Here is a 22461-nt window from a genome sequence, read left to right on the forward strand (position 1 = left end):
AGTTTAGGGCAACTTTTCTTGGCGGAAAAAAGTTTGGGGTATCAAAGTTAAAAGTCCAGTAAATTTTGGGGTGTTTTAAGTTCGAAAACTCTTTTTGCAAAAAAAAAGTGCTCCAATTGCATAAGTTGAACTCAGTGTTTTCAAAGGCAGCCTCCATGCGCCTCATGCGCCCTGCCATGCAAGGCAGTGGAGAAGCGCCCCACATCTGATGCAGCATACATGTAACACATAACCTCATATATTTTTGTTCATTAATATTTCAGTTAGGTCTTTATAATCGATAACCCATAACCCAAAAAGCAAAATAAATCCATTAGGAATTTTTACTAGTCTGCAATTGAGGACCCTAACTAATCCTCACTAGTTAATTTTGCTTGGATACATTGTACTAAATATCAGCCGATATATCGGTGTTGAAGCCTCACTGCAACGATATTGATAGAAATATGGCAGTTTTCGTTATTTGGGATTTTTTTCGATATATCAGCAAATATCAAAAAAATCGGCCGCTACATCGCCCTGCAAATAGCGACTGGTTTTCTGAGTTTTTTTGTTATAAAATTTTAATTGTTGGTTCGGGTTTAGGAACCCAAACCTGATCCGAACCCAAACCCGCAATCAAAATATAAAACTGAAATCCAAAATCGGATCTTAAAAAGAACCCGATGCAAACCCTATTTTCTCTCCGCCGCACACTGTCCTATTTTCTCTTCGCGCCTTCGAAGCTTCCTATCCCGCCATCGAGTCTTCTCTCCTACCATCGACTCTTCATCTCCGGCCTTCCAAGCTTCTGTCCCGCCTTTGAAACATCCTCTCCGGCCTTCGAAGCTTCTCTCCCGCTGTCAAATCTTCATCTTCGGCCTTTGAAGCTTCTCTCTTGCCTTTGAAGCATCCTCTCCGACCTTCGAAGCTTCTCTCTTGCTGTCGAATCTTCTCCCCCAGCTCCGAAGCATCATCTCCATCCTTCAAAGCTTCAGGTTTGAGTTTCTCTTTCTTTCACTCAGTCTCTTCGATGCTTCCTCTCTGCCGCCCCTAATGTCTCTCAAGTCTCTCTTTCAAGTTATTTTTATTAGAAATTGAAGGAAGAAAGTGAAGAAAGAGGAGAAATCTCTATGGTGAAGAAGGTAACTTGAATGCAACTAGTTTTATTTAATTTTGATTTATATTATCTAACATTTTTGACTAAAATTATTTTTTGGATTTAAATTGAATATTTGGATTGAAATTATGGACTGAAATTCAATTGTGGACTAAAGTTGAAGTTTTTAAATTGAAATAAAAATGAAGGACTAAAGTTGAAATATGTATTAATGTTATGACTGAAATTGAAACATGTATTCAATTATTTGGCATGAATTTATTGCTCCAGTGCCCTCACCAATAAAAACTGGTCAATTTGGACTGAAATTAAATAATAGAAAAGTAAGTTCAATTATATTTCCAACCTTTTAATAAGAAGCTTCAGGTCTAAGCAATTTAATTAATTTTGATTTATATAATCTATCTGAAATTAGTATTTGGTTTTAAATTGAATATTTGGACTGAAATCTAGTTTGTATTAATTATAGATTGATGTTTTTAAACTTAAATTAAGGACTGAAATCGAAATATGTGTTAATGTGTTATGTTTTTTCACTCAAATTGTTTGCTTTTGTGGCTGTCTCATTGGTATAGTTTGCTTATCCAAAACACTAAAATCCATGTTTGTTGAATGTGTAGGTGACAATAAGAAGATGTCGACCAAAGGCTAAGGATCAAGTGCTCCTCAAAAATCGGGATGTAAAGACCCTTGTTGGCAATATGGAGATATAGTCGGTTCCGACATCGGGAAGGTTCAATGCAAATTTTGCCTGCGGACCTTTAGTGGTGGGATAAGCTAGTTCAAGGCTCATTTGGCGGGGAAAATAGGAAATTGTAAGGCTTGTGACAAGGTTCCCGAGGATGTGAAGAAAAAAGTTCTTGAAATGTTAGAGAACACGGAAAAAAAGAAGGATGAAAATGAGATGAGATTGAATTCCTTATTGAGTAATGTGCATGTTGGGGAGGAGAAAGATGAGGAGAATGAGAATCCATCGCTTAGAACTAGAAGCTCATCCTCTTCATTGACGACAAAAGGGCCAATAGACTCTTTTGCATGTCGCTCCTCCGAGGAGACCACCACCTTGCTAGCAAAGGGAAAACAATCGGCAATTGATTCAAAGCATAGAAAGAAGGCAAGAGAGGATGCAAACAAGTATATAGGGAAATGGTTCAATGAAGTCGGCATCCCCTTCAATACCGCAACACTTCCCTCTTTCCAACAAATGGTGTATGCTATTGGACAATTTGGACCGTATATGCAAGCTCCATCGTCATATGAGTTGAGAGAGCCCCTTTTGCAAAGAGAGGTGAATGAAACAAAGTGATGGTTGAGAACTTCAAAAAGAATTGTGCGGTCAATGGGTGTTCTATATTGACCGATGCTTGGAGCGATCGGAAGCGAAGGAGCCTAATGAATATAGTTGTGTATTCTAATGGAGGGGCGATATTTTTAACTTCAGAAGACACATCAACCAATAAGCATGATGGGAACTTTATACTTTAGTTTGTGGAGAAGGCAATGCCAGAAAATATGGTGCAAATTGTCACAGACAGGGCTTCAAATAACATGGCGGCCTCTACTAGCTTGGCACAGACAAGGCCAAATATCTTTTGGACAACTTGTGTAGCACACTGTGTGAATTTGATGCTTTGTGACATAGCTAGAATCAAGTCAATTCGAAGTGCAATTCTGATGGGAAGAACTGTATCAGTGTACATTTACAGTCACACCAAGTCTCTTTAAGTGCTACGAGAGTTTACAAATAGAGAAATATTGAGACCTGGGGCAACGAGATTTGCTAGATCATTTCTTTCTTTGCAGTCGGTGAGGGATAATAAAAAGGAGATGAGGCAGATGTTCATCTCTGACAAGTGGATGGACTGCAGTCTATCATCAACGGGACCGGGTAAAAATGTATAAATATTTAATTTTGTAGTTATCTAGTATTTAAGTGGTAAATATTTTATTTCTGTTGCTAAAATTATTGCATTATGTTGTTTCTTGTTTGTAGGTTGCTAAAATTATTACAAGCAATAAATTCTGGGACAAGGTTGATTTTGCCCTTAAAATTTTTACTCCCTTGGGAAGATTTTGAGGAGAGTGGATGGTGATAAAATCTCGTCTATGGGGTTTGCTTATGGAGATATTTTGGCGGCAAAAGAGGAGTTGAAAGTGGCCCTCGGTACTGAAGAAAAGAAGTATCTTCCTATATGCAAGATGATTGATAACAAATGGGAGAACAAGCTTATGGAGCCACTACATAAAGCTGGATATTATCTCAATCCCCACTTTTTCTATCCATCTTTTGCGGAGATTGAAAAGAATGAAACCTACATACAAAGCGTAGTGGAATGTATGCATAAATTTTACGGGGATAATGATGACATTTTTGGTAGGATTGGACTTCAACTCCCTGATTATCAACATAGAAAAGGGTCATTTGGGAGCTCAATTGCCATCAAGCAAGCAGAAAGGCCCGATAGTAATCCCGGTAAACTTATCTTTTCATTTAAATTATTCCTTATAAACATCTATTATAAAAATTCTAATATTTTAAATTGTTTCTATTGACTAGTTACATGGTGGTATCTTTTGGGAATGATACTCCAGATCTTAGGAGGATGGCGATGAGAATTTTAAGCTTAACAGCTAGCTCTTCAGCTTGTGAGAGGAATTTGAGTACATTTAAAATGGTAATATATAATTGTGTTTTGGAGACTTGGAGTTAAGAGGCTTGGAGCACATTTGAGATAATTTTTTCTTTGTACTAATGATTTTGTTTTGTAGATTCACACAAAGAAGAGGAATAGATTAAGTCACAAGAAATTGCATGACTTAGTCTTTGTCAAGTTCAATGCAAAGCTCCGGCACAAACATTTCGACAAGGATAGAAAATTTTTACTTGCCTACGATGATGAAGAAAGGGTCATAGATTCGATGTTTCCCTCCAAGTCAACTTAGTGAAGAAAGTGATGATGAAGTGTTTCCGGGGGAAGAATTAACTTGGACTATGGACGGAAAGGTTTCGAGAGCTAATCCAAAGAGGAGAAAGAGTGCAAGAATGAAGCCATACCAAAGAAGGAGAAAGTCGGGGGGCATCATCTTCAGGATCAAATGAACCCGTCATAGATGACGAGGAAGAGTGGAAAACACCATCAGAGTCCTCATCGGGGTCGGATGGGGCGTGCACATTCACGGATGATATTTCGGCTCTCGATCCCGAAGAAGATTGATTTTGGTCATATTTGCTTCTATTTCATTTTGGTTGTGTTATCTTGGATTGATATGATAAATAAGTATGAACTGTTTGTGTAACTTTTAAAACTTGGTTGTGTGCTTGTTTTGCTTTATTTTATTAGGGATATTGACAATACTAGATCTCAAGTTAATTTGTGAGTTTTGTGATCGCACCTTAATTATGATGTTGATTCTAGATTCTTTGTATTGTTTACTTGCTTGATATTCTAATTTGACTAACAATATTTTCTTATTTTGAAGGTTACGCACTTGGAAGGTTTCATTATGTCGTCGAGAAGCAAGTTGCTATAATCGATTAGTCATCCTCAACATATATCATATATGATGTCATTATTTATGATGCAATTTCTTATTTTTAGAATACATTAAATGTGTTTATATTGCATATTAAAATGTTATGTGACATATGAACACCATCCGATATGAGATCCCGATATTTTTTACATATCCCCGATATATCCCTGATTTTCGCTCCGATATGGATTTTGGCCATCCGATATTTTCGATATTTAATAAACTGCTTGGATATTAGTCTTAATTAGACATTTGATTTGAAACATTATGAAAATTTCTACTATGCTGGATGTGTTAGCATTAGAAATAAAGAGCTTATCTTGTGATTTGCCAATAAGATAGTATTTATCATGGCATATTTTTTATGTGAATTCCTAGACATGTTCTTTCATGCTTGATCATCAATCTTGAAAAATTATGTGTACGGTGTATGTCTCGCATTACTTGGACGCGCGCATCGCGTTGCGCCTTGTGTATGCACGTAAGGATACTTTGTGCCCCACATTGCGCCTCGTGCGTTGACAACACTGGTTGAACTACATGCAGTTAGAACTACATGGTAGCTCCTACTACATTACAAGCAGTATCTCGCAAGTGGAGGAAGAATGAGCACTAGAATTACTGAGTAGGTTAGTGAAATATCAAAAAAATTATGACTTGAGTTGATATATTATTTGGTTTACTGAAGTTTTGTGTAACGGGACAAGGAAACATAGTTTTCAAGTATTCCTGTGATTATGAGTTAGATATTCTAGCAAATGAATACCTACTCTAATTCACTGATACGGTGATACCAATCCATCAAGCATGAACGATTTATGTCATAATCTAAATTCAACAAAAATGGATAAAATGACACTGTTAAGTACAAATATACAAGTAAACAGTGAGGCATTTTATTCGTGTAAAATATATTCCATGACAGAGTAATCCGAACAACAACAACATAAACGCAGCAGTGAGGTTATATACACATGGCAAAAGATGGAAGAAGAATAACCAAATACAGATGTCCAGTTCATAAATGCTAATAATAAGGCTAAGAGGACAAGTCAAGAGACTATTTTATGACAGCGGAAGCCCAATGGAAGGTGAAAACTAGAAACTGAAAAGGAATAAACAGTAGTTTATGCCACAACATGCAGTCTTTAAGCCCCTGCAATGGAAGGAAGGTACCAACATGTACAAAACGTAATGCACTTCCCAGCCAAGTGAAGAAGAAATAAGGTAACACCAAAGGTGAAGAATATGCAATCATGCAAGAACAAAAAAGTTCATAGGTCTTCGTTAAGGCAACCGCCAAACATATTTTCATAATATAGGGCTTCAATGCAGAGCAAGAAACATAAAAGAAAAGGGTAAGTGACAGAATGATGCCAATGGAAAGTAGGGGGCAAACTGACAAGAGAAAATATGTTTGCACAGAATGATGCCAATAGAAAATGGAGGCAAAGTGACGAGGATAGATGGCTGCATGGAGTTGAGAAATGAAAATAAGTGTACATATAATACAAAGAAATAGAATTGATTGCAACATATTTCTTAAACAATGCCTTATGACATGAGTTATTTATCATTGATTGTCTGATTTCTTTTAGAAAATATAATCCATCCTGCAAAGTTGTTTCTTTGTACTTCTCTAGTGTTCAGTAATTATCTGCCTATATCAATAACTACGGTAAGTATAGGACACCTTCCCGCTATTGATGACTGATACTTTCAAATAGGTCAAATGAACAAAAGTGACAGGGACATATCATAAGATAATCCCTTTCCCCTTCCAAATTCTCTATCATCCCTCTGACATCCAATTTTAATGTATAATTTATAGAAGTGAAAATTGCATGTACTAGTTGCCTGTGTTACCAAATTACTGTCTGCCACTTTCATGTTCCACTACCTAACATTCTGATTAGATAAAGAAACACCATGCGCACGAGCATAGTAGAAATGTGGATGTTATGATGATTTTGTGAATATAAATTATACGATACAGTTAGGATAAGAGTAAGTGCAATTTTTTTGGAGGTTAGAGGTTGTTACTATTGATGTAAAAAAAATAAACAAAATAAAATGTAATGAGAGGAAGAAGATAATGAAACATGGAAAAAGAGATAGAAACAGAACTCTCAAGATACCAACCTGGTATTTCTCAATAGACATGCGGTCGTCTTCAATCAGCTTAGATTCTTGTTCAAGCTTCCTAGCAATATAGTCCTTTACAACTGACAGTGTCAGGCACGGGTTCTTAGATAGTGTCTGAAGAACAACTATTGGAGGCAATACATCATCCCTTTCAATGTAAGTCAAAATCTCCTTCACTTCTTTGGAACAATCTTCTCCAAGCTCACCAAAGTACTTCAGCAGATCAGCAAAAAGTGATGGATCACCCCCTTGAGTAGAATCTCCAAGCTTCTTGCAGCATTGTATCAATCCTTCATGGTCGTGGGCTTGCATGTAGCAAGCAATTACTTCTTTATAAAGTTTCATCTTCTCATAAAGAAACAATAACCCATCTTTGAATGCATTCATTTCACAAAGAATAATGGCAAGATCAAGATCATATAAAGGATGCTCCATATCAGATGTCCATGCACTATTAAGCAAAGCCAAACCTTTCTGAAATCTTTCTTGTCGATTCCTTTGTTTCTCATTGTCCTGACTTTCAACACCTGACTTTTTCTTGCTCTCTTTCATTGACCCATTATTCACTTCTCTAGAGCTATCAACATAAGCATCATGACTATCAACACCATTTTCTTGTGAAATTGATGGAAAGCTTAAGTCATTTGATAGGTATAGCTCCAAAAGAGTATTATGAATTTCTAACTGAGCAGGTGAATCTTTCACCCGGGTGACATAATTTTCAAGAAATAACATAAGAGATTGAGAGCTATGTACAAAAATATTGATAAAATCCATTGGAGAAGGTAGCAAGGATAAGTAAGTGCCATTTGAGGTTGTCCTGTTTGATTCTCTAGTATCAGTGCAAAGTTTCATAAGTATCTCAATGGTTTCAGTAGGCTTGTGTTCTATAAGTATTTTACCATAGTCTTTTATGGTGACACCAGCTTGGCTTGGTTCCAGGCTCGAAATATATTGCAGTGCTTCTTGGTACCTACCTAGATCTTCAAGCAAAATCTTCAGGTACCATTCATGTTTCTCAGCTTTCTTTGCAACATACATCGCATGCTCATGATACCCAGCAGTTCTGCAGACTCTAATAGCTGTTTCCACATCAAACTTGCGTTCACTGACTTCATCTTCACCTTTCATGAACTTATTTAGCTTTTCTACATGTTTTAATTTTGTATAACAGTTCAAAAGAAGAGTCGTGTGATCTTTGGAAGCCTGCCCTCTTTCATGCAATTCTTCTAGGTAATTGGTGAGGTTATCTATTCTCTGTGTATCTAAAAATTTTTGGATAACATATGAAGGTTCTAAATAACCAATGGTGTGGATATACTGAGACATAGCTCCTTTATAATCTTGTTGCCCATATAAATGATCCCCATATTTACGTAGAACTTCAGCAGTGGCTGCAGCATCTGCTTGCTGACTTTGTACAAGATTGACAGCAGTAGGATACAAATTCTTCTTGAAAAGCATATCCAACTTACTCTCCATGTCCTTTTCCCCCAAGCACAAAACCTTTCGGTCATTCATAATCAGAATAATATTTCCCCACTCGCAAAGCATGTGTAAGACCTCTCCAATTACCATACTGTGGGCTATCAAACGATTCTTCAGGTCATAAACATTGAAGGTGTTTTTATTGCTCCTTGGATCAGCAATGACACATAATAAATATCCGCGAAACCAACCAAGGAATCTCTTCTCTCCCTCAAAAGCCCAACAAGGACCTCGACCATCAACTTCATAAAAATAAACAGCCTCAGGGCGACCAATTATAAGTTCCTGATGAATCCAATAAGTGAACAAATGTTAACCAGCAAGCTATGCATTTATACAAATAATATTAAAAAGAAGTATATGAAAAGGAGCTAAAATTTGCATACCAGATGATCACTCATAGCAACAGCATTGAGATTGCATCCAATTTGATCAAGAGTCTGCCTCTTAGGTGGTTGTTCATGCAAGTTGAACAAGCTCACAGAAGTGGGACAAACGGCAAAAAGTTGAAGTGCTTTTCCTTCAACTCGGTATCCTAGCCCTGTAATAGGAGATAGAGTATTCTCCAAAGAAGCCTCCACTTGGAGCCTGAAGCGTGTGATACGCTCACGTGCAATATCGCCTTTAATGCAGTAGATAAAACCCGTTTCTAAACCAATAGAGATCAATAATATGGGAGGAGCATCCTCATGAACTAAAAATGATGTTATCTGCAACTTAACAAGCTTAAAATTAGTTAAGTTTGTACAGAAAAACACAGAATTAACAGTACAAAGAAATTGAAATAAAGAAAAAGCATTTTCAAAATAGAGCTATGGTAGAGAAGAGAGAGCGCTCAGCACCTTTGCTTCAGGAAACTGGTTGGTGAATATCCGCAAAATTTGGATGCAAACAGGACTTGTCATGCTTGACCCCTCTGGTTGCATCTTGTCAAGGTCAAAAACCTTCAAGCAGAGAGGAGATAGCTGGGGAGAGGCTTGCTCGTCCTCTCCAATGGTCACTAGAGAATTCTTTTGCTGATTAATGAGCAAAATGAATCAGAATGGAAAGGTGGAATGTTTTCAATATTCTGGAAAGCTCTTCCCTCTTATTTTCATCATTTGATTTAAGAAATGTATGAAGAGAGAAAAAGAACCTTGAGGTGCTGGAGAAAGAGAACAGAAGAGGTGTGAGCTTGGAAGGTATAGGTGAGTTTGAAAGCTCGATCCAAGAAGCTGACGGTACCATCATTACAGCCTAGTATGATGCGACCTCTCCCACTCGAGCAACATTCAATCTTTCCCGTAATCTCAGCTGGGATTGTACAGATCTTGCCACCACCAGATTTCTCCTCGAAGAACTCGAACCTCTTCCATTGGTACATGTTTTTTCTCTCCTACCTGTCATGGCCCAAAATTACATGTATATTTTATTACTGGTGATCCTCAAGCATCACTATAATAATTTAAATCCTCTGTAATAAACATGAGTCTCAAGCATTAAACAAAAAATTTCCCATAAACCATGTTTTCGCAGACTTTACATCACCAAAGCTAGCACATATACAATCACTAAAGATAACCCATGTTGTTCCAACTACATCAAAAGTTAAAAGGTCTTGTGTGGTTTAATGTTGTTGCAACACCAAAAAGTTGTTGCAACAACAAAATAGGGTAAAAATGGGGCTGTTGGAACATTCACTCAAATTGAATAGTGTTCCAACACCAAGAATTGGAAGAACATGGTGCTGCAATAATACTTGTTGTTCCAACTCCTCAAACCAAACACACTCTTAAGAGTGATACTTCTCTAAAGACTCTGAAATCTAAGGCAAGCCATTTAGCTCCTTTAGATTAGTGCTAGTCTTTCTCATGGCAATAAAACTGAAAATGTGCAGGTGAACTAACACTCATTAAGTATGTAAATCGCAGGTAGCAATTTACAGAAATCAAGCTTAACTGCAAACAAGGACTTCAATACTTCATACCAGAAACGAATGTGCATCCAAGATCTCATACTCCAAATCAAGAAATAGAAACAACCAATAACAATAAACCAATGTGCATTATTCCTTTTTGGCCATGCAGTCATGTAATGGCTAAATGCATGGCAAGTTGGGCACTGAGACAATGCCCTGCAACGCAGTGATCTGGCCCACTACAAGAAAGATTAGGAAAAGATACATCCATGAGTTTTTGTGCTTACGTAAGCCTACAACAAACTGCGAGATGCCTTAATAAGATGCAGTGAGCACCCACATCAGCCTAAATCATAACCGATCTTACTCATATAGGATAAGCAAACTCAAGTACTGAATCCATAATCACAAGTATATCACAGTAGAATCCATTTATCAAAGATTCTTATTATGCATTCATCCTTTATACACAACTTGGTAGCAAGGCCACAAAAGAAATTGCCTCCAGTAGAATTTTATATATTGATAGTGGCGAACCAAAATAATCAACAAACAAGCAGTCAAATAGTCAAGAATATAATTTCAATACTTCAGATTGACGCAGGAATTCTGGGATATACTCCCAACAGCGTATCCTTTTAGTCTCCGATTAATTTCACCAATGTAGAACAATTAGAACCAGCTCACTCTCAAGAATACTCTTAGATTCTTTACCTTACATAAAAACTCTAACCTACTAATAAACCTTATCCTAATTATAAACTCAATATAATAAACCCTTAACATAAATGGAGAAACTCATAGCAATACGCTAATCCTAATCTTGCTTGTAACAATTATAAATCCTAAAAATCAAAAGATATTATACCATAAACCTCACTAAAGCATACATCTCTAGACTCTAATTCTAATTCAAGTTCTTTCCCTCACGTAAAATCCAACTTGAGAGAGAATTTTCTATGCTCTAATTCTACTGGTAATTAAAGTTCTGTTTCTAACTCAAAGCTCTAGTCCCAAACTGGCAGTTGTCCGTTTTTAGATAATTGAAAGCTGCTAGAATGCAATAAAAATACTAATCTGAGCTATTAATCTAAATCCTTGCCATCTAGAAACAGATTAGAGATAAAAAAAATGAACACATCACACAATCTAGTGAATGGATTTGTCAACAGAAACTATTCATTTGAAGAAACTAAACAATTTTTACTGAATTACTGAAAGTTTTCATGAATATATGACGGAATTACTCATTTAACCCAATCTAAAACAAAAAATTATATATATATGTATATAGACACACACACAGAGTCAGAGGATCAGCTATCAAAAGCACAATCACTTCACTTGAGGAAAAATTATTGGGAAAATCTGTACCTTGAGCCAAAAAACCACAACAGATTTTTTTTTTAAAATTAATTTGGGGAAAATCGACTATGCAAACCCCTTCTTCTTCCTCAGATTTTTTGTGTTGGATTTTTCTGCTGTAGAGCTTTTACAAAACTAAGTTTCTTAACGGGTCGGATTAAGATCGAATATAAGATCCGAATCCGGATCCAAGTTATAATGAAAATTTTTATTTGGGCTGTCGAGCATGGCCCAATTCGGCTCACTTTTAGTAGAAATTACTGATTCCTGATTTTTGGGCATGGGTGGTTGCTGTTAAAGTTATAACTAGGGGTGAATTTGGTTCGGATACGGTTCGGATATGACACTTACCATATCCATATCTGCTTTCTAAAAACGAATACAGTTACGGATATTCATCGGGAAGAAAAAGTCTGAACATATCCGCACTAAATGGAAACATATACGGTTCAAATATTAGAGAATCGGATGCGGATACGACATGGATGTCAATCGGATATTTGGGAAACAGATATGAATTGGATATGACAATTGACAAACATTACAAACAACTACAATATTTTTCAATATAATATAACTCAAGTTGACTTTTTTTTGAAACAAAAATACAGCAAATCACCCTATTCAAACTGTATATCTATCTGTGGAACTCACATTTGAAAAATAGTTCGTTGGAAAAAATGGTAACATTTAGATTTCAACGAAGTTTTGGAATTATACATGGATATCTTCTTCAGCCCAAACATCATTGAAAAAAGTTCCAGGATTCGTGAACATTTAGATTTCAACCTGTATAATGTCAGGAAAAATAGAAAGATTCAGCCATATAACTTCCTCATAAGATCATCAAAGTTTTTTTTTTAACACTAAACAAGAGTGTCAAATTCTGCTAAGCACAACAGTCAAATGGATGTACAGTACTAATTCATTCACAATCCATGATCATAAAAACATAAAAGATAAAAAAAACTTTAATCGGAAAACCCTTAATAAAAAATATGATGATATAATCACAAAAAAAAGGGCAAGTGAATCAGGGTTTTTTTTTTTACCAAGGGTTTCGAGTTCCTCTTGTTGATGGACGATGATGGCTGAGTAGGAGGATCGCCGGAGATGGTTGGATTTGATGGTCGCGGGGGATGGAGCTGAGGATTCGACGACTGCTGAGTCGATGAGAGGAGGTAGGCGAAGGGAGGATCAAGAGGATCGGCAAGCGAAGGAGCGACCGGAGGAGCAGCAGCACCAGAAAGAGATTTTGAGAATCGATCTCCGGAGGACAAATTTTCAATTTCGACCAATTTAGAACATTTATTGTACAAATTGACCCCTTTTGTAGTAATTTTTCAAATTCCAAGTGCCTGAAACTGGGTCGAATTTGAAAAAAATTACAAACTTCACGGGACTTCAACTCCAATAAAGTTTTGTTACATAATAAAACTTCACGGGACTTCAAGTCTGTGAAGTTTGTAAGTTTCTTTTCAAATTCGACCCAGTTTCAGCCAGGTGGCTGAAACTAGATCGAATTTGTAAATAATAAGTATAAAAAGGACTGTGTTTTGCAATTAAGTTTGCAAATATGTTGAAATTGAAAATTTGTCCATCTCTGGAGGTAGATTAGGATTTTTTTATGAAACGGGTTGGGTTGGGTCGGGTTAGGCCGTTAGGGCTTCATAAGGATGTATTAGAGTGACCCAGGAGCTTCATGATGGGCTTTTGGGTTTCCAATTCAAATGTTAGCAAATTCGGTCCAAAGCATTTAATCATCGGCCCATTCATTTGAAACTCAAAGCTCCCAATTCCCATGTGATCTGCAGCAAAGAAAATTAAAAGCCCAATCATCTGTAGTAAAGAAACAAGTCCGGTCTTCATTTTATTTTCTACAGCAAATCCGTCCATAAATTTGTAACTTTAGCAAATAAGTCCAATTGCAACTAAAATCAACTCCTTGGTGTAATCTTTCTTGATGGGCTTGGGCCTTCAAGCTCACTTGAGGAATAAAAATAGGAGTTGTGCTGGCTTGATATTGTGGGTTGTGCATTTGAATGATTTGGCAATTCCTTGGTATTTTTGGCTTTATTGCTTCATGGGCTTTAATTCTTCTTTTGTGCTTAGATAATTTGGAAATTTAATTTTCCAATGGGCTTCTTGATTCATTTCTTCATTTAATCAATGGGTTTTTGTTGAGAGATGAGAAGTTGAGATTTATTCTTCATTAACCTGCAATTAAAAATAAAAATAATTATTAGTGGTATATTTATTCATATAAAATAGATAATGAGGATATAAAATTGTAATAAAAATATGATTATCAGGTCGTCGATCAAACGTCCTGCTGTGCTAAAGGCGGATTTCGAAGCTACCGTCGAAACCTGCACTGTTAGTAAGTCACGAACCATGGTGGAAAGTATAGGATATGAAACTGATCCATATACTTTCCACCATTGCAAAATATCTAAAGCATTTCCTTGACATTTAACTAAAGAAGCAGATAAATATTCATCTATTTCAGAAACCTCCAATGATGACGATCCAAGTTCAGATCCACCAGTTAGCTCAGCTACCATTGCATACCTATCAAAACTTACACTTTTACCTCAGGATGAGCTCGAAGAAACCTAAGCTATAGACTATTGTGTAGCTACACCATGTCTAGCTGCATACTCATCATATAAGGTTTGAAAATAATTTCTAATAGCTAAATGATGAGTAGTAGTAGTAAGGGTGGTTCCATCATCTAAGTTTATAATCTGATTACCATACAATGATTGTAACAAACTTCGAAGGCCAATATCCGTCAAGCATGAATCAATAAGAACCCCCAAACCAAAAATATGAGGAATAGGCCTAAAGTACTTATTAAATTTGCTCTCCATTTGAAAAATCATAGGTCCAAAAGTATCATCCATACGATATTTCCCAAAAAAAATTTGAATATTTAAAATTTGTAAAGCAGCTAAAGTAATGGTTGGATAATAACAGCCAGATAATAACATTATAGCATCATAAAAAACTTGTAACATTTCATTTAAATTACATATAATTGTCCATTCATCTTCAGTTATTCCATAAGTGCTACCAAAACTAGAACTAGAAGCATAATAGTTTATAAAATCAGTTATAATGCCTTTATATTCTATTGCTACACTTAACATTGCATAGGTGGAATTCCACCTACAATTAGCATCTTTTGGAATTAGTCTGGGCTTTACATTTTTTCTTTTACAAAATTGTTTTCATCTTTTAAGTCTTTGTTCAGAAGCATTATGCATATAAGCAACTATTCTAACCTTTTCTATCATGGGTTTAATTTCAGTAAATGCACTTTGAACAATTAAATTTAAAATATGACAGATACACCTAATATGAAAAAGATCACCATGACATGATAATGATAAAGTTGATCTGATAAAATCAACAACTACATTATTATTACTTGCATTATCTAGTGAAAGAGAAAATATTCTTTCTGAAATTTCTAATTTTATAAGTTCTTCAATTATTAAATTTGCAACATTAATATCAGTATGTGACTCTTCTATTGTAATAAAAGAAACAACTCTTTTAAACATTTGATAATTTTCATCAATCCAGTGTGATGTTATACATAAATATCCAGTTTGTGCTCTAGATGTCCAAATATCAGAAGTTAAAGAAAATTTACAGTTTAAATTTTTAAAATAAAAAATTATTTTTCCTTGTTCCTCTTGATAATATTTTTAAATATCACGTTGACGGGTTTGACGAGAAAACTTTTTAAATGCAGGATAAAAACCATCTCTAAACATATCTTCAAATTCATCATCTTCTACTAATTTAAAAGGAAGGTTTTTAAGAATGATAAACCTGATTACGCATTTCCTAACTCTGGCAGCGTCATAGTTCCAACTACCGAGACTACCAGAAGAGGAGGATTGAAAAATCATAGATTGTCGGATATCACCTTGAGGAATCTGGCCTTTGTTGTGTTTATCTAAATGGCGTTTGAGGTGGTTGGTGCCGCTCTTATGATGAGCTTGAAAAATCTTGCCGCACAATGCACACTTAGCCTTCTGGGTGAGGATCCTACCGTGTTCATCCTTGGTGACGTCGATTTTCTCGTAAAAATTCCACAAATCGGATCTTGGCCTTTTAGGAGCTCTTGGTGCAGATTCGTCGCCACCGGATTCGGGATTAACTTCGGTAGGAGTAGACCCAGTAGGATGACTCATTTCAAGATCGGGAGATGGGTTTTGCTCTTCATAATCAGATCCGGAAGCCATTTAATGAAAGGATTAGAAAGTATAAGAGAGTATAAGAGTATAAGAGAGAAGTAGATGAGTTTTGGTGTGAAGAAAAAAATAAAAACCCCCTCTATTTATAGAACCAGTCCCCTAAGCAAATGACCAAAATAACCTCACAAAATAGCCGTTTTTTGACCGTTTTTGGGGACAAAACGGTCAAAAGACCGTTTATGGCCGTTATGGTCGGGCCGGGCCGTTTTGGCCACAACGGTCACGGAGTGAGGTCGATCCCTGGACTGAGGGTTATTACGCAAATTTACGTTATTAGACTAGCTAAACCTAATGAGTAAATTAGAAGAGCATGCAATTAAAAAGAAATAAAATAATAACTAAATAAGCGTGGAATTCAATTTAAAAATGAAGAGCAAGGATTGGGTTATCACCAGCAACTTTGATGCTCAATGATGAAATTATTTCAGTTCTCGGTGTTCCTTTGCTCCCTTATAGACCTTCTTCATGTTTGGGCAAGAGTCACGCGGATAGTTCAAAGATTGTTTTTGCAGTCGTTTACTTCTGTTGATTCCGCTTGCATAAAAAGAAAGTGAGAAGCAAAGAGAAATAAAAAAAAGAAATCTAAGTCAGCTTAATAAGCGTAAGGGCATCAATATTATCACATCCATCGTCACCCCCGGCAATACGCCAAAACTTGATAGGCAAATTGCAAGCGCACGACTCGTTATAGCTATCAGGTCGAATCCCACAGGGACTAGGGTTAATTACCGAAATTTCACCGCTATTAAGACTAGCAATAAACTAATGAGTTAAATTAGAAGAGAATGAAATTAAAAGAAATAAAGATAATATATCTAATCCAGGTGGGAATTCAATATAAATGAAGAGCAAGATTGGTTTATCACCACAACTGTTGATGCTCAATGATGAATTATTGTCAGTTCTCGGTGTTGGTTTAACTAAAAAGGGTGAATTAGCCTAATTAATCAAAGCTTTTTCAAGGTCTAAAGGATCAATGCCTACTAATCTCAATTAATCTACTTTCGTTGGAATTAAGATTAAGTTAAACATCATTAAGCTTTGAATGCTAATCCAAATCAAATCCTAAAGGAATCTAGGGCCTATTCGTGGTTTCGAGCTCCCTGCTTAATTTCTAGAGAATCGCGGTATTAATCTTCACCTTTCAGTGCCTTCATTACCCTTACCTATGATTACTAATACGGTGATCAGTCGAATGCAACAAAATTAACAACAGCTAGAAATCAAGTTTAAAAGATTTAAACTTTCAGCCACCGACTATATCAATCTCATGCAATCAATCACAAAAAGTTGGGTTCTTTCCCAATCCTAGACAGAAATCCTACTCACACATGAGTTGGGATAAGAGAATAACATCAAAATAATTAAGGCAAATCAATATAAGACAGCAAATAAATCAAAAGGGAGGGAAAGAATTAACCCGTCTTTCATTGAGATCTTTCAAAATCAAACTTGCAATCCAATCTTGTAGCAAGAATTCAGTGTCATTTTCTTCATACAAATCTTTGAACTCGGCAAAATAATTGCTATTTGATGGCTACATGAGAAGCATAACAAAAGATATCCAAACCCTAAGTCAAAAACATCTATTTATATGTCCAAAAATCTATAGAAAAATTAAGCTAATTCCGGCGCAACTAGGTGTGGGTCTGGCACTACACCAGGGTGTGGTAGGGGCTGTTTGCTGATTTTTGTGGCTTATTTACTTTAGTTTTCGTATTTGGCTATAAGCTTTTGCGTCCCGACCTCCGGAATGAGGTGATTCAAATTGGCGTTGGAACTTTGTTGAAGAGATCTAGCAAACTTTGCATCTTTAGAGTTTTTGCTGATTCGAACTGCATCATGTCGTAAATTGCAGTTTCTTCATACTCGTGCATCATTTTCTGCACGAAACTCATGCCTTCGAAATCTTGTTGTTGCTTAAACTGCTTGTAATCATAAACTTTCAAACGATCATCAATGTTTCAATCTTGAGCCAATACTACGTATACAGAACACAAACCGACAACAGTAGTCCCTGATCTAAACACGAAAATGCATCTCAACACTCGTAAATGCATCAGCTTGAAACATACTAAGATAATTGGCATATTTTAGCGTGTTTATCAGCGCCGGGCCGGCTACGCCGGCCCAGCCGCCTAAGTATTTTTTTCGGCAACGGTCACCTATGGTGACCGTTGCCCCCGGGCCGGGCTCCGGGCTGCCCGGCCCGGATTGTTGCCCGGCGCCGGCCCTGTTCCGGGCTGGGCCGGGCCCGGGCCGGGCCAGGCACCGTTAAGACTGCCCGGACCCGGGCCCGGAACCCGGCCAGGCCCGGATTTTCGGACTGAGGCCGGGTCGGGCTCTGGGCCGGGCCCAGGCCAGCGGGTTTTTTGGACAGGCCTAACCCAACCTAATATACTTGTGTTGCCGTTAAAAGGTCCATATCAGAAACCGAGCCTGGAAAAATATTTGTACCCATATTTGAAACTGTGTACGTATTTGAGCAGTTTCGTATTTTGACTATTATATCCGCATCTATTTTGAATATGGCTCGGATCATTTCTCGGATCATTTTAGATATATCTAAAACCACATTATACCCCTATGTATAATATTTAAAACATTTTGGACCAATATAAAAACAAAGAGATGCAACTATCCATTGCAAAATTTAAAAAGTGATTGAACTGTGATTGTATGCAACATTATTTTAAATATCTGAAACATTGTCGATCTATCTATAGAGATATATTTTTATAAGGCTTACCGTAAAAAATAATATGATCTCAATATCCTTTTACCGCTATTTTACAAACTTGTTGGCGATATATCATGATTTTACAGATATATCATGCAATATTTCGGCCTAAAAATCGCTAAAATATTGTGAAGTCAATTTGGACTATTATTTGTTTAAAAGAATGGTGTGGATTTAATGGTTCAATTGAGTTCCAGATCCAAACAAATATATTCTCATTTAAATTAACTGGAAAAAAAATTCGGGTACAATTGAGACAAAAATTAAAACATATATGACATTTTGATATTTTATACGTATCTCTTATTTATTCCTAATGTCTGCCATTCAATATGAAAGTTTTCCATTAGACATGACTCCGACATTCGATATTCAAAGCACTATGAACTAGACTATTTAGTTTATTGGATACCAAACCATTTTACTCTAAGGAGAGCTCTAATCAGAATAGGTTTTTGCATATATACCAAAATGTCATACTTTACATTGTATTTTTTCTTAGATATAGGATAATAGGGTGAATGCTAATTTCTAATTATAAAACAGGTAAAAATGTATGATTTTTCAAACACTTATGTATGTTTGACGATATCTACTTGCAACGGATGGCCAACTACTGCTTGTTGGATTTATATCCAATGTTGGGCTAATATATTAAATAAATGTGTATCGTGTGCTAGCAATTAACGTTAGCACATTAAAATAGTCTAATTTAGGGTTTGAGCTTCTAATACATAATTAAAGTATGAGCCTCCTATACGCAGAGACCTAAATATAATTGTTAATTCTATGATGGATTGAATTAATAATTATGAATAATTAGATTCAGTTATAAATATGGTTGTGGTTCTTCAAATCTCTACGTACAATCTCTATCTGAATTTCTATCTTCAGAAGGATTATGGTTTCTCTAAGGAGGATGTATACTTACAAGATTGAGAAGATCTACATCTCAAAATTCAAGAATTACATCTTACTTCATGGATTTAGGTATGGTTCTGCATCTTCTTAATTATCTCAATAGTTTGGCATGAACAATGTAGGGATTGAATAGGGCTTTATCTATTAAATTAAAGCACAAGTTTTCTTTTTGATCTAACAATTGGTATTAGAGCAGGGTTCATGTTAGGGGGTGTTTTTTTTTTTTTTTTGGGATATAGGGTGGATTTCAAGTTTTGGGATGTGATTCTTTTATATGTTCTCAAATCTAACAACCTTTCCTTTTGAATTGTTTAATTTGAGAATAAAATTTGATAGTTTTTTCTTGGTACATTCTTCATGATTTCGGATTCAAAAGGGTTATTTTAAGAATCAGGTTTAAAAGAATTCATGTTTAATTGATGTTTAATTTTGGATCAAAGTCTAAAAGATTTTAGGTTAGAAATCTCCAAAAAAAAAATGGATTTTCGCTACAGTACCGCTAAAAATGCTTTTGCTATAGTGTTTGCTATCGCTATCGCTAAAGTATCGCCGAATTTTTTTGCTAAAGCGTTTTTGCAGTCGCTACAGTGTTTGCAACAAAAATTTGCTTTGGGCTGCCGATAACTAGCCCATTATGAAATATAAAAAGGGTATCATGAAGACAGACAATGAAGTACCTAATCCCTCACTGTAACATTAGGCTTTTGTTAGTTGGTTTCTTTTTTAATTGAGTGCATTAGGCTCACCTGCAATGTTGGGATCACTTTTAGATTTTGTATTATTATTATTATTGTTTTATTTTTTATATATGGGCCAATTGCATATATAATGTCATCCAAATTTTAAAAATATCTATATATTTTTTGTCAGGAATTTAGTTTTTATTTATTTCATTGGGTTCAAAATATTGGCATTAAAATTTACTAAGATATATGATGTATTGAAAAAAATTGATTGAAACAACATGTTACCAAAGTAGCTTCTCTTGTGTAGATCAATTTATTTTAAGCATCAACATGGTACGTAGTGTGTGTATCGTTCATGCAAATATTAATCAATCCAAAGGAAGATTAATATTTGAATAAATTATGTGCATACATGTGGTGATAAATATGGACAATTATTTGGTTTTACATGTGAATAATAAATCAGTCAAAAGAAAGCTTTATTGTTTTACATGTCTTATTGTCAATATTTAATCACTACACAAAGAGTACCACTTACAAATTAATATTTCTGTCCAAAGACTAAATATTAATGTTTGTGTTAGGTATCTTGAGATGGGTATTGCCAATTTTGAATTCATAAATTTTGATTTAGTTTCATATGTGAGCTTATTTATTTTCTTATGTTGTTCTGTGATTCAGCTGTTAGTTCTGCCTCAAACGTCACTACCAACATTAATTCCATTTCTATGCTAAATGACACCAACTTCAAGTCATGGTAAGAGAATGTTATGATAGTTCTCGGAGTCATTGATCCCGACCTTGCATTAAGGCTTCCTTCTCATGCACCTCTTACAGACAAAAATTTCACTGATGGGAAAAGAGACATGGAGAGGTGAGAGAAGTCAAATCGCACATGTATGATGATCATAAAGAGGGCCAATCCAAAAGTATTCAATGGTACTATGTATGAGAAGATAACTACTACAAAGAGTTTCTTGGGGTATTGAGAAAAGGTTTGCGAAGAATGAAAATGCTGAAACTAGTACACTTTTGGCAAATATTATCTCAATGAGATACAAAGGAAAAGGGAATATTAGGAAGTACATCATAGAGATGTCTCAGACCGCTTCAAAGCTGAAAGCACTTAAGCTTGAACTCTCTTAGGCTTGCTTGTGCATTTGATTATTATATCTCTTCCCACACAATTTAGTCAATTCAAAGTGAGCTACAATTGTCAAAAGGAGACCTGGTCTCTTAATGAGCTCCTCTCAAATTGTGTGCAAGAGGTGGAAAGGTTGAAGCAAGAGAAGACAAAAAGTGCTCATTTGGCCAGTACTTTTAAAGACGAAGGAAATAAAAGAACGAAAAATAAGGAAGCTGCAGAAGCTTAACCACAAAAGAAACAACACAAGGCAAATAATAGAGATGGTTATTTATCATGTAGGGATGCAAGGCATAAGAAGAAAACTTATACCAACTATCACACATAGCTTGCAAAGAAAGGTACACTTTTTAATTTTATTAGTCTGATATTAATTTATCTTCGGTACCTAGACACACGTGGTGATCGGATTCTACTATCACAACTAGCAGCAATGTGTCTATGTAGGATTGCATGAGCTGCTGAAAGCCAAGTGATGATAAAAGATACATCTATGCAGGCAATGACAAGAAGGTTGAAGTTGAGGATATCAGGACATTTAGGTTATTGTTAAAATCCGATTGTTATTTGAATTTGAAAGACTTATGTAGTACTATCATTTAGACAAAATTTGATTTCTATTCCTGTATTGGACAATTTTAATATTCTATTTGTGATATGTCTCTTTTTCATTCTGAGTTGTTCATTATATTCTTGCTATGTGTGATCGGGGACCTGTGACTTCACATTTTATATTACTTGACGCTTAGCATATTAGATTGAGTAGAATGGTCTAGTATTTATTTCTCCTCGGTCTAATACGTCACGGGATTGTTCACGTTCCGATTCCCCGGTATTTTGGGAAGCGGGGCGTGACAAAATCCCTTATGGACTTTAGACGGGCAAAAAGCTTAGTCTAAAGCATTTGCATATTTGGAGATGTCTAGCTGAGGCTAGGCTTTATAGGTCACATAAAAAGAAACTGGACTCTAGGATGGTCAACTGCTACTTTGTTGGTTACTCTGAGAGATTTAGGGGTTACAAATTTTATGATCCTACTTTTCAAGTCAATATTTGAGACGGGAACGTACGGTTCTTTGAGGATGTTGAGTTTGCAGGGGGAGATAATGTTAAAGACTTTGTCTTTGAAGAGGAATATGTTAATATTCATATAGCTGCTATTAACATTGAT

At 35.8% G+C, this 22461-nt stretch overlaps 1 protein-coding gene across 2 annotated transcripts in view; it reads right to left on the reverse strand.

Annotated features, from left to right (window-relative positions):
- LOC109834241 (vacuolar protein-sorting-associated protein 11 homolog) overlaps positions 1 to 12813 on the reverse strand; it is a 14134-nt gene extending 1321 nt beyond the window's left edge. The window contains exons 1-6 of one of the 2 annotated variants that reach the window (XM_020402220.1): positions 12581 to 12813; positions 12249 to 12317; positions 9402 to 9645; positions 9109 to 9282; positions 8653 to 8976; positions 6776 to 8551 (exon numbers count right to left, since the gene is read on the reverse strand). In XM_020402220.1, the coding sequence (XP_020257809.1) occupies positions 6776 to 8551; positions 8653 to 8976; positions 9109 to 9282; positions 9402 to 9629 (2502 nt within the window). In that variant the 5' untranslated portion in view covers positions 9630 to 9645; positions 12249 to 12317; positions 12581 to 12813. The remainder of the gene's footprint in view (positions 1 to 6775; positions 8552 to 8652; positions 8977 to 9108; positions 9283 to 9401; positions 9646 to 12248; positions 12318 to 12580) is intronic. The other variant, XM_020402219.1, reaches the window with a different exon arrangement.

The sequence above is a fragment of the Asparagus officinalis genome, chromosome 3 (genome assembly GCF_001876935.1).
Source record: "Asparagus officinalis chromosome 3, Aspof.V1, whole genome shotgun sequence".
Classification (NCBI taxonomy): Eukaryota; Viridiplantae; Streptophyta; class Magnoliopsida; order Asparagales; family Asparagaceae; genus Asparagus; species Asparagus officinalis.